The following is a 20,707-nucleotide window of genomic DNA, read 5'->3' as shown; positions in this document are numbered from 1 at the left end:
GAACAATGCTTCCAGAACAGTCAGAGTTCTCATCTTTACAACCATTGGACCCATTCTTTGATCACTTTGCCCTCCAATCACACCACCATAACATTCAGAAACAAATGGATTTGTTAATGGCTGCAGACAGCCGTGTTAATTGATATGAAGGAGATCTTTGAACAAGAGAGGTTGCAAATATCCACTGGACATCTTTCTCCTCAGGTCATTTGTTTATAAATAATGTGAAATAAACCAAATACTTTTTTTTTAAATGTTGTCAAATAAAGCCAGTTCAGGATTGTGACTCTAGATTTGTTGCCTGCTCTGATTTAGATCTACTAACTTTTCACAAGTCAAACAGTTTGCAAGTAGAATGTCAGTGATTGAATGGCAAGTTTTCACTACCTTTGCTGACATGTTGATCGAATAAGTTAACATCTACCTTTTGTTTGTTTTGTTGTCATAAACTAGTAAGAAGAAGAATTTATACATCATGAAAACAATACTCCTATAATAATGTGACTTAAACTGCAGTGCAGGAAAAAACAATCAATTTTAATCTGAAGGCCCATACGTAAAACTTTTGTTTCCTTATGTTGATCATGAATGGGTTAACTTTGCAATGACAGGAAATGGTACTTTTGACAGCTGAATGATGTTTATTGGTGGAGGATTAACCAATAACCTACCTTAAATGGATTTGATTTTAAACTAAATTAAACTAAATAATTGCAATCTAAAGCAAAAAAATTAGCTCAAATTTTCCTTGGTCATTATATTCGCAAAGTCAAGCTTAAAATTGACAATAGGAACACGGAAATCAGTTTATATCATAGAATGGTGAGGATTTAGACATCAACTCAAATAATTATAATCAAAAGCGTTGTTGTCTGGTTGGCTATTTTGAATATAACAGAGCGATAAACTGTTCCAGACTGTTGCTAAATAAAAGCAAGATTCTTCATTTGTTTAAATGCTGTAAACAACACCAGTCACTCATTTGCTTTCCATTGTGAAACTAAGTTTCCTTTTTCAATTAAAATCTAGTGACAGTCATGTGTGGACTTTATATTGCATGTCATTTTTATCCGCACCGGGAGCTGAGAACCATCTGTAAATTAACAATTTGATTAAAATATCACACAGAGGAATTGAACACCAGTGTGTCAGCTGGTGCATGAAAAATAGTAGAAAGGAGGAACTTTAACACACATGTTAGAAATTGTGACCTTTGCGCTTATTTCACCAGTGAGTTCATGTTATGAAAGATTTTTCTTATAAGTGCGACTAATTGTGTGATTACTGTGTATGGTTTCAAAATGATTGTTTTAATTGGTCAAAGAAAATGATGACTGCACTCTGAGTCTACATTTTCCAGGAATATCAGCCTGGATTTTCTGATCCACATTATTTTCAGTGCTGAACATTAACATCAACTAAAGAACCTAAAAAAGAAAACTTGGCAAATTTTTTGTGACTAATTTTAAATAAGATTTTCTTTTGTTAATTAAAAGCTGCATTGTATTCTTTACATTCTGACACTGGTAGAATGGAAAGGGAAGAAGATTTACTCTATTATATTTATGAAGGATGGATTTATAGTTTTGCTCTTGGATCAGATTGACAGCATGTAAATAGAGCAGACCTGGAGAGTACAAACTGGCAAAAAAGTCATATATCAAGCACTAAAATAAATTTGTGATATTTACCAGCTCTTAAATAACTATGTTTGTCCATGTGTGTCAAACAAATATTGTTTTTATGCCAAGTGATCCTCCTGTATTTGTTTGCATTCTTTTATCTTGTCAATAGGGAGTCTTGTTAAACTAACCTTCTCGGCTATGTTGATGATTCTGCATGAATAATGTATTGTAGTAAATAAATACAAGTGTGAATTTAAAGTCATGCTGTAATTACCAATCCAATGTGTATGAAAGTGACTCCTAAGCTGCAAGTGAAATGAGTGCAAAGCTCTGAAGTTGGCTATGATGAATGTAGTTTGCTGTTGCAAAGCTGTTTCACATCAGACCTGTCTCTTCTTTCAGGCTGGAAATTAAATCCAGTCGTCGGAGCTGTCTATGGCCCAGAGTTTTATGCAGGTAAATAATTTTACAAGTCAGAAAATAAGTGAAAGCAATAAAGAAACCTGCGGGATAGCAGTATGAAAAGGAGAAACAGAATGATTGAAATGAAAGCAGGTGACAGAAAGAGCTCATTTTTCATTTTTATTTCCTTTTCCTGATGCTGTACCAAATCATCTTTAATGGATACTGCCTTCATTTCAAAGCAAGGCACTCTGTTGGCTCACTTGATTAATTTACCACAAATCTTTTTCTCTCCCCTAACCATAGTACTGCAGTTTGCCAAGTCTAAACGCTACCATATGTTTAGTGTCCCCCAGAGAGGCAGTAAATAGCCGTCTTTGCCCGTCCACATTCTTTGGATATATTCACAAATAATTATCGAAGGATTTAATATACTTTCAAAAGGAATAAACTGGATAGACAGTAATTAATCACTGTTTATCAACAGGCTCTCTGTACTAGAGTTCAGTGCTATCAGTCACTGTAAATCCAGTATTGATGACAGGCAAGTCTCCCTTCATTCATCCCCAGGCTTAGTTTTATTACAGTCAAATCTGCTTCGCCACAATGACAAATGGAGCTGTAACCTGTTTAAAGAGACTCTATCCCTTTTCTGTTACCCTGCACAGTCCAATTTTCTACCCAATATTTTACATAAATATCATCTTGTTTTGCTGACGGAGGCCTTCTCACAGTTAGAAATTGATTTAAAAACTCGTGAGTGCAGCTTTTAAACCTGCTGCAGCCAGCATCCAATGATCTGCTTGTCGATTTCCAGACGGTTCCATGAATTCAAAATGAAGCAGCAAGTGATCACAGCTTACTTAGGGCTCTTTGAAACCAGGACTATCAGAAAGTAGATCACTACAGTTTTTTTTAAAAATTACATTTAGCCCTTATTCAGCTGTGTGGAAAGAAACGGATTAAGGGGTAGCATAGTCTCTTTTTGAACAATTGTTCTACAATCTTGTCACAACTCCTTCCACAATTTAACAAGAGAATCATTTTAAAGTCAAGTAAATGGACTCAATGAGAGACTATTGTTTCCTTTTTAAATAGTTACCAGCACAGCAGGTAAAGGTCATTCAAAGATTGTTCTAGTTTTAAAGCCAGAATGCCTTGTGCCTGTTTAATTGTTTTTATGCGACATATCAATAACAGAAACCTCTCTGTCAAAGCATGCCATTTAAAGTGCTATTATTGTGAGGAAATTTCATTTTTCAACTGTCAATTTTGCAAGTTTTTTTTAATTTATGCCCTCCTGTTACTGACTTTCAATTTCTTACATACTTTAGGGTTTGTGGTTAGCCAAAACTCAAGTGAAGGATGAGAAGTCGGGGTGCACAATATCTTCTCAAAATGTATTTCCACTTTTAATTCCACTGACCTATGAGTCAGTGTGCACCACTTCAAGGCACATTGATGTAAATTGCAGACATATAAATTCATTACTTTTTTAAAAAAAACAATTATTCAAACGGGTGGATTTGCTTAACTGCCACCCAGATACCCGAAACGTTGACTTTCCTGCTCCTCTGGTGCTGCCTGACCTGTTGTGTTCCTCCAGCTCCACACTGTGTTGACTTTGCAGATATGCATTGCTCAGCTGTGCAGCTGGTGAATTTGCTAAACCTTTGAGGAATATGCATTGTTGAAAGATTAACAGAATATTCGGAGCAATGATTTACATGCAGTATATTCTCAATTAGTCAATTAGTCCAGCCAGTACAGAAGTTAAAAGTGCTTTGCAAAGAATGTCTTTCTGTTATACTGATGTCAGCCATCTTACATGGAACAATCCTGATCAAATGTGTGACTGATTCAGAGAGAAGATGATTAATCCAGTGTTTAATCTTCTGTTGATTAGCATTTTAATTGAATAATCAGTAGAGCTGTGATAGCTCATTCACTTGTTATTGGTTACAGTGATGTAATTGTGGCTGAGAGCACTCCTTTCTAAACCATTTCTATGCTGGATATAGACAATCCAAACTGTGAATGAAAATGTCTTCAGCAATAGGACATAGTATAGGAGAACATAGCAAGGAGACTAACGGCATTGTGTGGCATTTGTCCAGATAATTCAGCTACACTGACTAATATTGCTTCAGATGTACAAGCTGCAAGTACTCTTTTTTTCTGGTTTCTTCAAAGTAGGAAGCACCGTGGTACATTTGGATGGACATGTATTGCACGCACAAGTGTTTTGACTACCTATGTCATTCAAAATGCACAATGCTTGATATAAGTATCCTGATAAGATATTTAACTGCCAAGATCAATTTATGCCTGATGGGAATGTAATCCCTGTTTGATGTGAACAACGTGACATTTCATTGTCAAGATATGTATTGGATTTTGAGTTATTAGCTCCTTACTTTAAGCTAAAACTGGATAATGCCATGGCTAGATCATTGCCAGAGGAGACATGGGGAACCCTTGGCAGTTTTGTTTCTGGATTCCTGGGCTCAAGTCCATCTATTCCAGAGATGTGCAATAACATTTCTGCACAGGTTGTTTGTAAAATATCTCCAGAAAGCCAGTTAATGATCTGAGAACATCGGTTCAAATTCCATCATAGCAAAATAATTTTTAAAAATCTGGAATTAAAAGTGAATGTAATGGTGACCATAAACCCATTACAGATTGTCATACAAAACCCTTTAGGAATGAGTTCCTTTTAAGGAAGGAAAATCTGCCAATCTCACGTGGTCTGGCCAACATATGAAAACACACATAATATAGTGATCGACTCTTAATTGCCCTCTGAAATTGCTGAGGAAAATATTTAGTTGCGTCAAACTTCTGTCCCTTTAGTGTTGCTGGATCAAAATCCTGGAACTCCTGTCCTAACAACTCTGTGAATGTGTCCAACTCCCAAGGACTGTAGCAGACACTGGATTAATCATCTTCTCTCTGAATCAGTCACACATTTGATCAGGATTGTTCCATGTAAGATGGCTGACATCAGTATAACAGAAAGACATTCTTTGCAAAGCACTTTTAACTTCTGTACTGTGGCACCAGCACCTTCTCAAGGACAATGGGGGATAGGTAATAAATACTAGCCCAGTCAGTAATACCTAAATCCTGTGACTAAATAAAAATGTTGCAGTTAGAACTGCTTTGGTTTTGGCTCTGCTTTGAAACTTTCAAGGCATAGTTACACTCCTACGATTGGTATAAATCTTCTCATATAACAAGGGTATTGAGCATTGCAACCATGGGCTTTTGCTTTTCTCAGCTTTTACTTTTCCAGAGATTCCCAATTTACTCATACAGCATGTCAACAGTGATGTTTCTATCCCAAGAGGAAACTACTCTTTATATTTGATCATTTCAAGTTAATGTTGTTTGCACAAGGCATTGTAAGGAGTAAAACAGCCATCCATCTACATTTACAAGGAAATATATATTTTTTCTTTATTCATTCACGGGATGAGGGCGTCACTAGCTAGGCAGCATTTGTTGCTCATCCCTAATTACCAATGGTGCTGTTAAGAGTCGAATACTAAATAAAAAGCAAAATAATTGCAGATGCTGTAATCAGGAACATAAAAAAGAAGATGCTGGAAAAGCTCAGCGAGTCTGGCAGCATCTGTGAAGAAATAAATCAATGTTAACATTTTGGTTCAGGTGACCCTTCCTCAGAACTGATGGTAGCTGGGAAAACATCGGTTGAAATGCAGAAAATAGGGAAGGGGATGGGGTAGAGAGTAAACAAGTGGATAGAGGCAAAGGATCCGGCAAGGAGGATGAATAGTTGTTTGACTGGGTGACTGCTTTGCAGAACATCTACATTCTACTCGCAAAAAAGTCCCTGAACTACATGTTGCCTGCCAGTGCCCCACCCTGTTCCCTGGCTTGTTGCAGTGTTCCAGAGAAGCTCAATGCAAGCTGGAGGAACAACACCTCATTTTCCGCTTGGGGACCCTGCAGCTCTCTGGACTCAATATTGAGTTCAATGATTTTAGGGCCTAAACTCTCCCATGTCCTAACCCCTACCCAACACACCAGGCTGTTACACACTACCTATTGTTAGGCTTTCTAACAGTGCCCATTAACACCTATTCACACCCCCCAGCCTGATCATTATCAACACCTTTGTCTGCCCAACTGCTCTTCTCTCTCTTTGGGCTCTAGCCTATCGTTTACTCTCCACTCCATCCCCCTCAATATTTCTGCATATAAACCAACATTTTCCAAGCTACTGTCAGTTCTGAGGAAGGGTCACTGGACCCAAAATGTTACTTCTGACTTTTTCTTCGTGGACCTGCTGAGCTTTTCCATTTTTGTAGCAGTTAAGAGTCAACCACAATGCTGTGGGCCTGGAATCATGTAGGCCAAACCAGGGAAGGCAGTTTTAAAGGATGTTAAAGATGAGTTGTCCCCTGCCAATCAATTCATAGTCATCATTAGATTCTTAATTCCAGATATTTTATTGAATTCAGATTCCACCACCTGCCATGGCAGGATTCGAACCCAGGTCCCCAGAACATTATCTTGGTTTCTGGATTAACAGTCTAGCGGTAATACCACTAGGCTGTCACCTCCCCAAAGGCAATGAATTCTCACTAGTTAGATGTTTCCACCCCTTGGGCCGAAGTGGGAGATGTAGTGTAGATATGGTAGCCAGTGTGCTGATCAGAAGTTATCACACTGGTTTTCCTGTGCGTATATGTGAAAATCAGCCATATTCCTGAGGGAACTGAGAGTCAAGTGGTAGTACTGAACATGGAAGTTTGCCAGGGATAGCCAGAGGCAAACTTTCCATTGCCACAGAGCAGGCAAATGCCCGAAATGGGCCCGTTATAATGTTTGCGCACCACAGTAAGACATGCCAACATTCTGAAACCACAAAGCCAAGCAACATCAATGCTGGAGGGTGTAGCCAGATATCATTCCCGTGTTTTTTTTAATGAATGCACAAGTTGTGGGCATTGTTGGCTAAGCCAGCATTTATTGCCCAGAGGGCAGTAAAAAGTCAACCACATTGCAGTGCGCCTGGAGTTATATGGAAGCCAGATGAGGTAAAAATTTCCTTCTCCAAATGAAATTAGTGACTCTGGGTTATTACAACAGTTGACATTGTTTACATGCATGCTATTAGAATAGCTTTTCATAGAGCCATAGAATTCCTACAGTGTCGAAACAGGCCCTTTGGCCCAACAAGTCCACATTGACCCTCAGAGCATCCCACCCACCCCCCTACCCCACCTAAACTGCAGGTCCCTGAACACTACAGACAATTTAGCGTGGCCAATTCACCTAGCCTGCACAGTGGGAGGAAATCAGGGCACCCAGAGGAAACCCACACAGACATGGGGAGAATGTGCAAACTCCACACAGACAGTCACCTGAGGGTGGAATCGTAACAGGTCCCTGACACTGTGAGGTAGCAGTGCTAACACTGTACCACCATGAAATTCCACCACATGCTGTGGTGAGATTTGAATGCATATCCCCAGAGTGTTATTCTGGGCCTTATGCTTACTAGTCCAATGACATAACAACCATGCCATTGCTCCCCCCGATTGCCAAAGTCAAGACCGGAAGATTTGAGGACAGTGTAGCATGCTTGACTCAGAGACTTAAATCATAAAAAGCCAAAGCCCCATTCCCATGACTTAAGGTCCCATCAATGCAGAATGGCAATTCACTGCAAACCTGAGGCTATGTTGCACTACTGCAGATGCAGTCATTCATTTGGCATGTCAACACCATGTCTTTTCTCTCAGGTGGAAACAAAAGGCCCCGTGGGGTTGTTTCGAAAGGAATTCTCCTGGGTCATAGAGATATACAATGCAGAAACAGACCCTACAGTCCATCTCGTCTGTGCCGACCAGATATCCTAAATAAATCTAGCCCATTTACCAGTATTTGGCCCATATCCTTCTAAACCCTTCCTATTTTTGTACCCATCTAGATGCTTTTTAAATATTGTAATTGTACGAGCCTCCACCACTTCCTCCAGAGGCTCATTTCATACACACACCACCCTCTACGTATAAAGGTTGCCCCTAAGATCCCTTTTAAATCTATCCCCTCTCATCTTAATCTTATGCCTCCTGGTATTGAACTCCCCCACCCAGGGAAAAGACCTTGTCTATTTACCCTATCTATGCCCCTCATGCTCGTATAAACCTCAAAAGTTTATCCCTCAGCATCTGATGCTCTAGAGAAAGTAGCCCCAGCCTATTCAACCTCTCCCTATAGCTCAAACCCTCCAAACCTGGCAACATGCTTATAAATCTTTTCTGAACCCTTTCAAGTTTCACAACATTCTTCCTATAATAGGGAGACCAGAATTGTGTGCATTATTCCAAAAGTGGCCCAACTAATGTCCTGTATGATGTCAACATGCCCTTCTTAACTCTAATACTCAATGCACTGACTAATAAAGTTAAGCATACCAAACACCTCCTTCACTATCCTATCTACCTGTGATTCCAATTTCAAGAAACTATGAACCTATACTCCAAGGTCTCTTTGTTTGGCAACATTCCCCAAGACCTTACCATTAAATGTATAAGTTCTGCCCTGACTTGCCTTTCCAAAATGCAGCACCTCACATTTATCTAAATTAAACTCCTTCTGCCACTCCTTGGATCATTGGCCAAACTGATCAAGATCTTTTTGTACTCTGAGATAACCTTCTTCGCTGTCCACTAGACTTCCAGTTTTGGTTTTCATCTGCAAACAAACTAACCATTCCTCCCATGTTCACATCCAAATCATTCATATAAATGACGAAAAGCAGTGGACCCATTACTGCCCCTTCTGGCACACTGATGGCCACAGGCCTCCAGTCTGAAAAGCAACCCTCAACCACCATACTCTGTCTTCTACCTTCTGTGTCCAAATGGCTGGATCTCCCTGTGCCCCACATGATCTAACCTTGCTAGCAGTCCGCCATGAGGAACCTTGTTGAACGCCTTACTGAAGTCCATTAAGGTCATGTCCACTGCCCTACCCTCATCAATCCTCTCTGTTACTTCTTCAAAAAGTAAATCGAGTTTGTGAGACATGATTTCCCATGCACAAAGCCATATTGACTATCGCTAATCAGTTCTTACCTTCCCAAATACATGTGAATCATGTTCCTCAGGATTCCCTGTAACAACTTGCCCACCAACAATGTCAGGCTCACCGGTCTATAGTCCCTTGCTTTTCCTTACCTTCTTCATGCCAGCATATATCCTTCTTACCACTATCAAATTGACTGCTGTATATTTAGTTGCATGTTACTGGGTTGTGATGTTTGCAAATGTGCTTCAGCATTTCCTGGCACTACAACAGGGACTACACTTCAAAACAGCTGCAGTGCATTGGCTTTAAGTCACTCTGGAATAACTTGGGGTCATGCAAGTTCCCATTTAAATGCAAGACTTTAAAATGAAGTCAGACACATGAGTGAAGTGACTAAAAGCAAAGGAGAAAATAGCTGGGAGGAGGAAGTAAAAGACAGAGCTACCAGGGGAATCCTGGGGGCATTACATAGAGTAGTTAATGTATTAGGTGTAGCTGGTGCTTGCTTGTAAGAAGAATTTGGAATAGAAAATCAAAGAGACTAGCGAGGAGAATTTAAAGTGCTCACATCAGCTTACTGAATCAGTTATGCAAATTCTGTGAATCAAGGAAGGTTGGAAACAAAATCTGCTCGAACAAGTGTGTTAGTTCCCACAGGATGTGTGAATGGAGTTATTCATATGTGAAATGTTTCATTCTTTGCTCAGATTGCTTTTAATCTATGTGATTGTCTCGCAAAAATAATTTTGACTTCTCAGCTGGTTAAAGTTTCCAGAATCCACATGTTAAAATGGATTGAAGGATAGGATCACTTTGCCCAAAAGCAAGCAAGCTGAAATTTGTCCATTCCAAATATGTTGGCATGTAAACCTAAACACCACACATGGATTCTTGATGGAGGCAAATGGAGATTACCCATCAGCTGGAGACCCGGTGAGAGATCCATGTTGCCTCTTTGAAGGAAACGTATCACGTTTTGTGTCACTGAGGCACTTGAATGGCCAGCATGCGAGCACTCACTGGGATCAGGGGGCCTTGGGGAGACAATCCTTCCAGCAATATGATTGGACACAGTGCCACCTGGAGAAGTGGTGCCTGCTGCTGATACAGCACTTACTTCAGGCCTATGGTCATCCCCAGATCCTTGGCTACAGGTGACTGATAGCAGGAGAATGGTGGTGGGGTGGGGATTACGGGATGTTGATGGGGGCAAGGCAGGGATTTTAATCTCAGCAGGCCACCAACTTCTTGATGCCAATCCCTCAACCAGGTGCAGTGTCTTTGACATCTTGCCCCACCCTTGGAATCTACAAGCAATATCTCACAGCTTTGCACCCACCTGCCTCTGGGTTAATATCAGTGCTAGCAGAATGAGGCAATTGAGTGAGCATTAGTTGCTCATTTATAGCTTCAATTCACTATAGGATAGAAAAGCCTTCCATGAGTCTTCCAGCCACAGAAAAGATGGAGGTAGAAAGTTGACATGATCTCCAGTTGTCACCATCCCACCTGATTAAGTGGCTCGCATGACTCACCACACTCGCCACTGAATTGACAATAAATACCTCCCAAAATTATAAATGGCAATAATTTACAAATACTAAGAAACAATTGTTTGGTTGTTTGATAGTGCAAACTTGAGTATTGAAGGGTAAAAAGCACATTTTGTCAAAGCTTTTTGTCTTGAACTCCTCAGGACATCTGCAACAATGCCAATGTAAAGTGGAAGACTTTTATATATAAGAAAAGAGAATGGTGGCTCATTGGCAAGTGGACTCTAATTGGTAAAGACATTGCCATGGAGAATATAACCAGTTGGATGATGACTGACCGATAACTGCAATGCCTTAGCCAATCAAAGTCAACCTGCCTGGTTTAAATTTAAACAAAGATTGGCAGTTAATTGTCAACTACAATCTTAGTGCATTTTCCATGGCAATGTTTTTACCAATCACAATCATCAATAAGCATGCCCTCCTCATACAGTATAAAATGTTTGTACATAGTAAAAACAATGTGACCATAGTCTTAGCAGACTATAGAGCTACTCTCTCATTAAAGAGTGGGACAACAAGGCAGAAAGGTTCAATACAATGCCTTTTTTCAGCATTACTCAAATAATTGTTTCTTAAAGTAATTCTAATATGAAATACTATACATTATCAGTGTCTAATCTCTATTTGTGTCCTGTCAAATACAAAATGGGTTTTTAGTATTTGCTTAAGAAAATTGAGGAAATTAAATATTATGTAAATCAAACATATGCTCTCGTTAAATGTCCTTCCACTACACTGAAACTTTTCAGAGCTCATCCACAAGTGTGGTAACCTGTGGAATCAGTGGAAAGTAGAAATTGATTTTTCTGCCTTTTAAACAGTTTTTTTTCTTACAGAGACCCTTAAAGAATATTTTATCCTGACTGAGAACACACAATCAGAAAGTCTCAGTGGGGTTAATGAACTCCAATAGCAGCAGGAAATACATTACAGGTTAAAAAGGAGAGACTTTAATGGCACAGATGTATAAATCTTTAAACATGGGTAGGCATGTTTATATAGCAGTAAAACAAAGAAGGAAAATGGGGATTCAAAGCTTTACAAATAGAGGCACATGATACAAAAATGAAGGAATGTTGGATTTGTATGGTGGCCCTTCGGCCCAGCATGACTGTCTCCCGGCATGGTGTGGCATTCTCCTGGCCCGGCATGCTGTTGCCTGGTGTGGCCTCAGCATGACGTCCAGCCTGGAGGTGATTCCAGAGCATCTCCCCACCATGAAAGCCTCGAGGCCAAGCTCGGCATGGCGTGGCACAGACCAGAGGCTAGGTGCCAGCATAGACTGCGTTGGAAAGTCTGTTATTCTCAACTTCTTATTTCTTTATTTCTCTAATTTTTTCCTAGGATCTGTAATGCTGGACTTTCGTTTCTTTATTTTTCTAGTTTATTTTCCCTAAGAATTTCTACTTAAGAATCTGTACCTAGGTACCTAAGCTGGTACCGTAAGTGGTGACATGTACACTTTTCCCTCATTCATAGTCACACGTATCAATAAAGCTAATTCTAAATTCTATTAGCCATAGTAAGAATACCAAGATAAAAGTTATTAATGATGCATTTTCAGACTATGGACAGGAAGGTAGGCTTAAAAAATAAATTACTTTTGCTGTCACTTGTTGCTACATTCTACTGTAGCCAGCACTAACATGTTGCCAATAGGACATAAATGATACTATGCCCTCAGTTAGAATATTAAGGGAGGGGGAGTGGGGGCGTCAATGTGTCTTTATGGCAGCCACCAGGATGCCTGAAAATCATTCAAAATGCAGAGCATCACACTCCTAATTTTAACATTTCTGTTCTGAATTCCTCTAACTGACTGTTTCCAATTTTGCGTGCCCTGCTTGCAGAAAGGTTTTAAAGCCAAGGAAAATGTGCAGAAAAGATTCATGACGATGACCTCAGGGATGAGTGTCTAGAAAAACCAGTGCTTTTATTTACAAAAAGAGAAAAAGCTAAAGGAATATCAGATTGGAGACATTCAAAGTTATGAGGCGCTTTAATCAAGTACATTGGGGAAAATGATTTCCGCCAATCCTTGAGTCAGTGAAATTGCAAAAATGTAGTATGCTATTAACATTGTAGAAACAAGGAGTGAGTTGGAGTAGACAGGCCGCAAGGATTTTGTGCTGGGAATCCCTCCTCCTAATTAGATGCATAAAAGTTCCTTCCTTAAATAGAGTAATAGAGTCCGACAGCATGGAGACTGGTCCTTTGGCCCAAACTGGCCCATGCTGACCAAAATGCCCATCCACTCTAACCCCATTTCCCTGCACTTGGCCCGTATCCTTTCTAAACCTTTCCTATCCACGTATTTGTCCAAATGCTTTTTAAATGATATTAATGTACCTGCCTCAACCACTTCCGTTAGCAGCTCATTCTTTCTGCATACCACCTTCTATGTGAAAAAAGTTGCCCCTCAGGTTTCCATTTATTCTTACCCCTCTTACCTTAAACTGATACCCTCTAGTCCTCAATTTCCCAACCCTGGGAAAAAGAATGAGTGTGTTCACCCTATCCATGTCTCTCATGATCTTCGATCCCCATCAGTCTGCTGTGCTCTAAAGAAAGCTTAGCTTGTTCAACTTCTCCCTATAACTCAGTCCCTTGAATCCTGGCAACATCCTTATAAAATTCTTTGGCACTCTTTCCAGTTTTAACAACATCCTTCCTGTAGCAAGGTGTCCAAGACTGGACACAATACTCCAAATGCAGCCTCACCAAGTCCTGTACAACTAAAACATAACTTCCCAACTTCTATACTCAGTACCCTGACTGATGAAGACCACTGTGCCAAAAGCCTTCTTCACTGCCCTGTCTACCTGTGACTCCACTTTCAGAGAACTGTGCACCTGAACTCCAAGGTGCCTCTCTTCCACTACACTCCGTAAGGCCCTCCCATTCACATGAAACTCCTACCTGGATTTGACTTTCCAAAATGCAACACCTCACACTCGTCTACATTAAAATCCATTTGCCGTTTCTTGGCCCACTTTCCCAGTCGATCAAGATCCTGCTGCAATTTCTGATAACCTTCCTCACTGTCCATGATACTGCCTATTTTAGTGTCACCCACAAACATACTAATCATTCCTTGTGCATTCACATCCAGCTAATTGATATAGATAACAAACAGCAATGGACCCAGCAACAACTCCTGGGGCACACCGCTAGTCACAGGCCTCCAGTCCGACAAGAATCCTTCCACAATTATTCTATGCTTCCTACCATCAAGCCAATTGCGTATCCAATTTACCAGCTCTCCCTGAATTCCATGTGATCCGACCTTCCAGAGCAGCCTACTGTATGAAACCTTATCAAAGGCCTTACAGAAATCCATATAGACTATGTCTACTGCCCTGCCCTCGTCAACTTTCTTGGTCACTCCATCAAAGCAATGTAACAAAATTGTGAGGCACAAAGCTATGCTGACTTCTCCTAATCAAACCCCATCTTTCTAAATGCATGTAAACCTTATCCCTCGCAATCTTCTCAAGTAACTGACCCACCACAGATATTAAGCTTACTGATCTATAATCCCCAGACCTTTCTTTGCAGCCCTTCTTGAGTAAGGGCACAACTTTCACAACCCTCCAGTCTTCTAGGACCTCACGCATGGCTAATGATGAAGGAAGTATATCGGCCAGGGCCCCCACAATTTTTCCTGTAGCCTCTTGCAGGGTTGAGACAAGGAGATTTATCCACCTTTGTACATTCTAATACTTCCAACACCTCCTGTACTGTTATATGGACTGTCCCTAGGCTAGCACCACTAACTTCCCCCAAGTCTTCATTGTCTTTCTCCACAGTAAACACCGAGGAGAAATATTCACTGAGGACCTCGCCCGTCTTCAGTGGTTCCACAAGTACATGGCCACTTTGGTCCTTGAGGGATCTATTCCGTCTCTAGTTATTCTTTTTCCTTTAATATACTTAAAGAATCTCTTTGGATTCACCCTAATCTAAAGTGACCACCTCACTAAAACTCTTACCTATGATGTGCTCAGCATCTCAGATGATCCTGAGTGCAAAGAGCTCCAGCTCCCTCACACAGTCTACCAGAAGCTGCCCTCATTAAAATCTTCCTTAAAATCTACCTGTTTGGTTAGGAACTTGTGTTACCTCCAAATGCCAATTCTTGGTGTCCATTCATAACTCTGTGTCTTTGCTATCAATATAGGAAATGTAAGTTGTTTTTCTACAAAAATGCAACTCACCATAAAGTGAGAACTTGTATCAGTCACCAAGAAGTAAGCTAATAGTGGAGATGCAAAGCAAAGCTGCAGACTATAATGCTGGAGACATGGGTGTTCTGCTTCAAAAGCTGTCTTGAAGGAGAGAACCTTAATTTTGGGACTAAACTCCAAAAAGCCTATGTTTTCAAAGCTACCATCCAATAAAAAGAAAGGTGCAAAATTAAATAGGGAGGATTTTAATCAAAACTTTGCATTTATCTATCCGCTTAAATTGGGAGAGAAGCGCTAATATCAGGAACATGTCAAAAGTAAGAGCGCTGCTCACTTTGTACATATTTCTTTTAGCATACCACCATGAAACATTAGGAATTTTACATCAATTTGGAGCCAAATACACTCTTTGTGACAGTGGTAGCTGACTAAACAGATGTTATGAAGGCTAAATCATAGTATTCCTTTGCTATTAACAAGATGTTTCTCAGTGGGATCATCAGCCATTAACACAAAACTGTATTTTTCCCAAATTCCATCAACATAGTATTTCAGTCCTTCCCAATAATGCAGATAATTTGGAATACAGTTTATTGAAGGCACAATCCATGCTTTTGTGTCTATAATGATATTTTTGCAGTTAGAGTGCAATTTTTTTCCTCATGAAGGTCATGAGATTTCACATGAAAATCTTTGATGTTTTCATGTCTTCTACTTTGCACTCTAAGGAACAATGATGGGTACTGAAAGATCTGTGTCCTATCCAACTGAAGCCACCATCCTCGAATGGAAGTACCATAATAATCTACCCTGGCAACACTTGTTACAATCAGTATTTGCCAGTGTTTAATCTGATACGTGTGTACTTAATTTAAAAATGAAATTCTACACTGCATAAATAACTCAATGAATAGTCTAAAGGTATTATTTTCAGCACTGCCACATAGTAACCTGAGACGACTGCTGAACATCAGACACGGACACTCTGTGAGTGGAACAGTCTAAACATTTTCATGCCTAGTGAAACCAGTAGGTGAAATCTTAGATTGTAACATCATAAGAATTAGGGGGATTAGAATTAGGAGGTGGCCCATTGTACCTGCTCGACCATTCAATAAGACCATGGCTAATCTGGTCACAGTTTCACTTCCCTGTCAGACCCCATGACCCTTGATTCCCATTTGATCAAAATATCTCAAACCATCAGTCCCCAATGTTTTCTGTGGAAGGGAATGTCAAAGATTAACAACCATCTTGGAATAAATTCCTCCTCATCTCCATCTAAATGGAAGACGCCGAATTTCTAATCTGTGTCACTTAGCTCTAGATTCCACCGTGAGAGGAAAATTCCTCTCAGTGTCTGTCCTGTCCAGCCCTCTCAGAATATTATAGTTGCACCAAGTTCATCTCTCATTTTTCCAAACTGAAGTTAGTATAAGCCCTTGCTGACCAGGGTATTTTGTTGCAGTTTGCACATTTTCTGTTTCTAACTGCCCTGGAGAATGTTGTGGTGAGCTGCCTGTTGAGGTGGAGTTACACCCATGTGCGGACAGGAGTGGAGTTCCAGGAACAGTGATATAGTTTCAAGTCAATGTTACTTGCTGGGGAGTTGCTGGGGCGGTTCTTTCAAAGCATCTGCTACCATTGTCCTCCTGGGTTATAGTAGTCACAGGTTTGGAAGATGCTATCGAAGGAGCCTGGGAATTTTCATCACCGGAATCCACTTAGTTGAAATTTCTCTAAACTGCAATTATTATCCCTCCTTTAGTAAGAAGACCAGAACTCTATACATATTCAAGTTGCAGATTCTCCACTTCCCTGTATATTTGTAGCATGACTTTCTTTTATATAACATAGAACAGTACAGCACAGAACAGGCCCTTCAGCCCACAATGTTGTGCTGACCATTGATCCTCATGTATGCACCCTCAAATTTCTGTGACCATATGCATGTCCAGCAGTCTCTTAGATGACCCCAATGACCTTGCATCCACAACTGCTGCTGGCAACGCATTCCATGCTCTCACAACTCTCTGTGTAAAGAACCCACCTCTGACATCCCCTCTATACTTTCCTCCAACCAGCTTAAAACTATGACCCCTCGTGTTAGCCATTTCTGCCCTGGGAAATAGTCGCTCGCTATCAACTCTATCTATGCCTCTCATTATCTTGTATACCTCAATTAGGTCCCCTCTCCTCCTCCTTTTCTCCAATGAAAAAAGTCCGAGTTCAGTCAACCTCTCTTCATAAGATAAGCCCTCCAGTCCAGGCAGCATCCTGGTAAACCTCCTTTGAACCCTCTCCAAAGCATCCACATCTTTCCTACAATAGGGCGACCAGAACTGGACGCAGTATTCCAAGTGCGGTCTAACCAAAGTTTTTAGAGCTGCAACAAGATCTCACGACTCTTAAACTCAATTCCCCTGCTAATGAAAGCCAAAACACCATATCCTCGGGGTAAATCCAACTTAGAAATATAGGTTGATTGTCCCACGTTCTCAATACAGTCTTCCAAACATGGAATAGGATATGAACTGTAACTGCCACTATCCACGCAATCCTTGGATACCACCTGGTTTTGGCACCATTACTATGGGTGAGCTCCAATTGCCACAACTCACCTTGATTATGTTGCCTTTGAGCATGCATTCAACCTCTTTTTGAACCAGTGTCAATATTAGAGAGTTAAATCTGTAAGGATGATGCTTATTGGAACAGCATTTCCTATCTCAATAACATGCTTAATTAGATTAGTACTTCCCAGCTTATTCCCATATGTCTCCCTCTGTGATTATAACAACTCTTCCAGGTCATTTAGATTTTCCTCTGGAGGGTAATTCAATAATTTATTCCTATTTTTGAGAATTTCCTTACTGTCCAATTTAATTTGAGCAATGTCCAATTCAGAATCATTGAACTTGCTTCTTCACTCTTTGTTGTAACCTGTATAACATTCTCGTTTTGCTTTCTTTCCTTATCAAAATACCCTTTAAGCATATTCACATGACACACACTGAGATTTCCTTCTATCTGGCATTCTTATCAAATAATTCACCTCATTCAATTTCCTTTCCATTCAATAAAAGCCCACTAAAACTTACTATTAAAGGTTCACCGACCACTGGAACCAACACCAACACTTTATCTCCATTAGTAACATCGTGAGTCAAAAAATCAGTCTGCTTCCTGTTTCATCGCATGCTGTGCTACTCTCAAATGTTGTCTAGCAAATTCATTCACTATATTTAATCTTTCCCTAAAATTTGACACATAGTACAAACATGTGGTCTTTGAACTCTGATTTAGTCATTTCTCCTTAATTAATCTCAGTGGTCCTCTCAACTCATGTGCAAAAGCTAATTCAAACAGACTGAATTTGATAGATTCATTTGGTGCATCCCTAATTGCAAAAAGTACAGATGGAATCGCTTTACCCCAATCCTCTGGATCGTCTTGACTATAAGCCCATCACGTGGTCTTTAAAGTTTAATAGAACATAGAACAATACAGTGCAGAACAGGCCCTTTGGCCCTCGATGTTGCGCCGGCCTGTGAACTAATCTAAGCCCCTCCCCCTACACTATCCCATCATTATCCATATGCTTATCCAAGGGCTGTTTAAATGCCCCTAATGTGGCTGAGTTCACTACATGCTCTATGCAATAAAGACCAATATTCCTTGTTCTTTCCCAATTATTTGATTTACTTCCATGTTAACTATGTGTTTCATGTAGAAAAATGCCCAGTTCCTTCTGTACCTCAACATTCTGGAGTCTTTCTGCATTTAAATAAAATTCTCATTTTCTAACCTTCCTGTCAAAGTGCATAACCACAAATGTTCCTTTCTTATACACCTGAAATTTTTTCCCCAAACACTTAAACCATCTAAACCCCTCTGCAGACTCTAACTTGTTCACGACTTGCTGTATTACTTGTCTTACTATCTTCAGCAAATTTAGCTGAATTATATTCATCTGAGCCATGAATAAAGATACTAAATGGTTGAGGCTCCAGCACTGATTCCTGTAGCGTTTCACCAATAATAGCTTGTCAATTCAGCATTGACCCATCTATCTTATTAGTCAATCATCTATCTATCCAGGTCTACCAACACCAGCACCGTGAGCTCTTGTCTTATATGGTAACATTTTATGTGGCTTGTTATCACGTGCCCTTTGTAAATCCAAATACACTACATCTTCTGGTTTCCCCTTTATCTATTCTATTTGTTATCTTCCCAAAAGAACATAAATGCCGGTATGGAATGAGCTGCCAGAGGTGCTGGTACAGGCTGGTCCAATTGCAACATTTAAAAGGCATCTGCATGGGTGTATAAATATAAAGGGTTTAGAGGGATATGGGCAAAATGCTGGCAAATGGGACTATATTAACTTACAATATCTGGTGAGCATGGACAAAGATGGACTGAAGGGTCAGTTTCCCTGCTGCACATCTCTTTGACTCTTTTCTTTTCTAACAATTTTCCTTTCACATGTTAAACCTGCTCGATTGTACTGGTTGCAGGAATTTATAAAATTCTATCTCCGTAATATTAGATATCTGCAGTTTTCCAATGGCAGACTGACCTATTTCTTCCTGTTTTCTGTCTCATTCTTTTCTTTAGGAGTAGAATTACATTTTCAGTTTTCCAATCCATTTGGCCCTTTCCAGAATCTCAGGAAATTTGAAAGATTACAACTTTTTCATCCCCTCTCTCTGCAGCCAAACCCTTTTAGACCCTAGAGTGCAGACTGTTAGGTACAAGAGGCTTGACAGCCTTTTGCTCCATTAATTTTCTGAGTACCTTTTCGCTCGTGAGCATGATTATTTTAAGTTCCTCCCTGCCTTCAGCAAATTGCTTCATTATGGTTTTTGTTTTGTCTTCTATCATTTTATATATATGTGAGTGTGTATATATAATATATATGTATATACATACATATATATGTATCCAACAGTCCAACTGTTTCCTTCTCTTGACCATTATTAATTCCACAGTCTCAGCCTCTAATGCACCAATGCTCACTTTTGTTAGATTTCTCCTTTGTATATAATATAGAAGTTTTATTGTCTACTTTTATATTTCTTACTGGTTTTCTCTCATGAGGTAATTATAAATATAATCATGATTATTACTTCCAAATGAATGGACACGGACAAGGTGGCAGCAGAACTGCAGAATCAGGCTCCCACATTAATAGGTAGAGCTGGTTCCTGTGTGATTCTGGAAAACAGCTGCACAGTGTAAGATTCCCTCCACTAGGATGTTCTCTCAGAATTTAGACTGGAGATGAAAGGACATAATTGAATTCACTACAACACTAGACATTGGACGTTGCAAGCAAGCTGATGTTCTGCTGAGTCTTCCCTAATGTTAGCACGTTACCAAGTGAAAACTTCTGGTCCTGGAGGTAGTGGGCCCACAGACTGGAAGGGAACTTAATTAAGCAGGGTGATGGCATTTCAGAGCCCTGCCACCTTCCCAACCCTGCCAAGATTAAGTTCTAAACAGGAAGATTTGTGATTGAACATGTTCCCTGCAACTGGCCCTTAAATGGCCAAATAATGACAATATAAGGACTACCTAATGGTGTGTTCCAGCCTTGACTCTGGGACAAATAAGAGGTGGCCTAGTTCACTGGTAAACTAGCCTGGACTGTCTGTCAGTTCAGGAATGGTGGGTGGAGGGATGGGGTCAGCTTCCTCAATCTACAGTAAATTATACACGATCTCAGGCATAGACATACAGACATGCAGCAGGGGGTGCCTGCTGAGAATCAGCCCCTGCTACCTGTCCATCCTTACCACCCTCTTTCCTGTGACCTCTAATGCCAGAAACACTTACCCCCCCATAAGTCATTATCTTCCCC

General features: G+C 40.2%; 1 protein-coding gene across 26 annotated transcripts in view; it reads left to right on the top strand.

Annotated features, from left to right (window-relative positions):
- The window catches only part of rbfox3a (RNA binding fox-1 homolog 3a), a 509,932-nt gene that overhangs the window by 437,308 nt on the left and 51,917 nt on the right, over positions 1-20,707 (top strand). For 24 of the 26 annotated variants that reach the window (XR_009447076.1, XR_009447075.1, XR_009447077.1 and 21 more), the window contains one exon: positions 2,028-2,081. The exons of the other annotated variants lie outside the window; for them this stretch is intronic. Coding sequence is in view for 21 of the 24 variants with exons in the window: in XM_059653730.1 (XP_059509713.1) it covers positions 2,028-2,081 (54 nt within the window). In the remaining 3 variants the exon portion in view is untranslated. The remainder of the gene's footprint in view (positions 1-2,027; positions 2,082-20,707) is intronic. 26 annotated transcript variants of the gene reach the window in all.

Source organism: Stegostoma tigrinum, chromosome 22 (genome assembly GCF_030684315.1).
Source record: "Stegostoma tigrinum isolate sSteTig4 chromosome 22, sSteTig4.hap1, whole genome shotgun sequence".
NCBI lineage: Eukaryota > Metazoa > Chordata > Chondrichthyes > Orectolobiformes > Stegostomatidae > Stegostoma > Stegostoma tigrinum.
The sequence above is the reverse complement of the archived record's forward strand: the minus strand, read 5'-3'. Positions and strand labels throughout refer to the sequence as shown.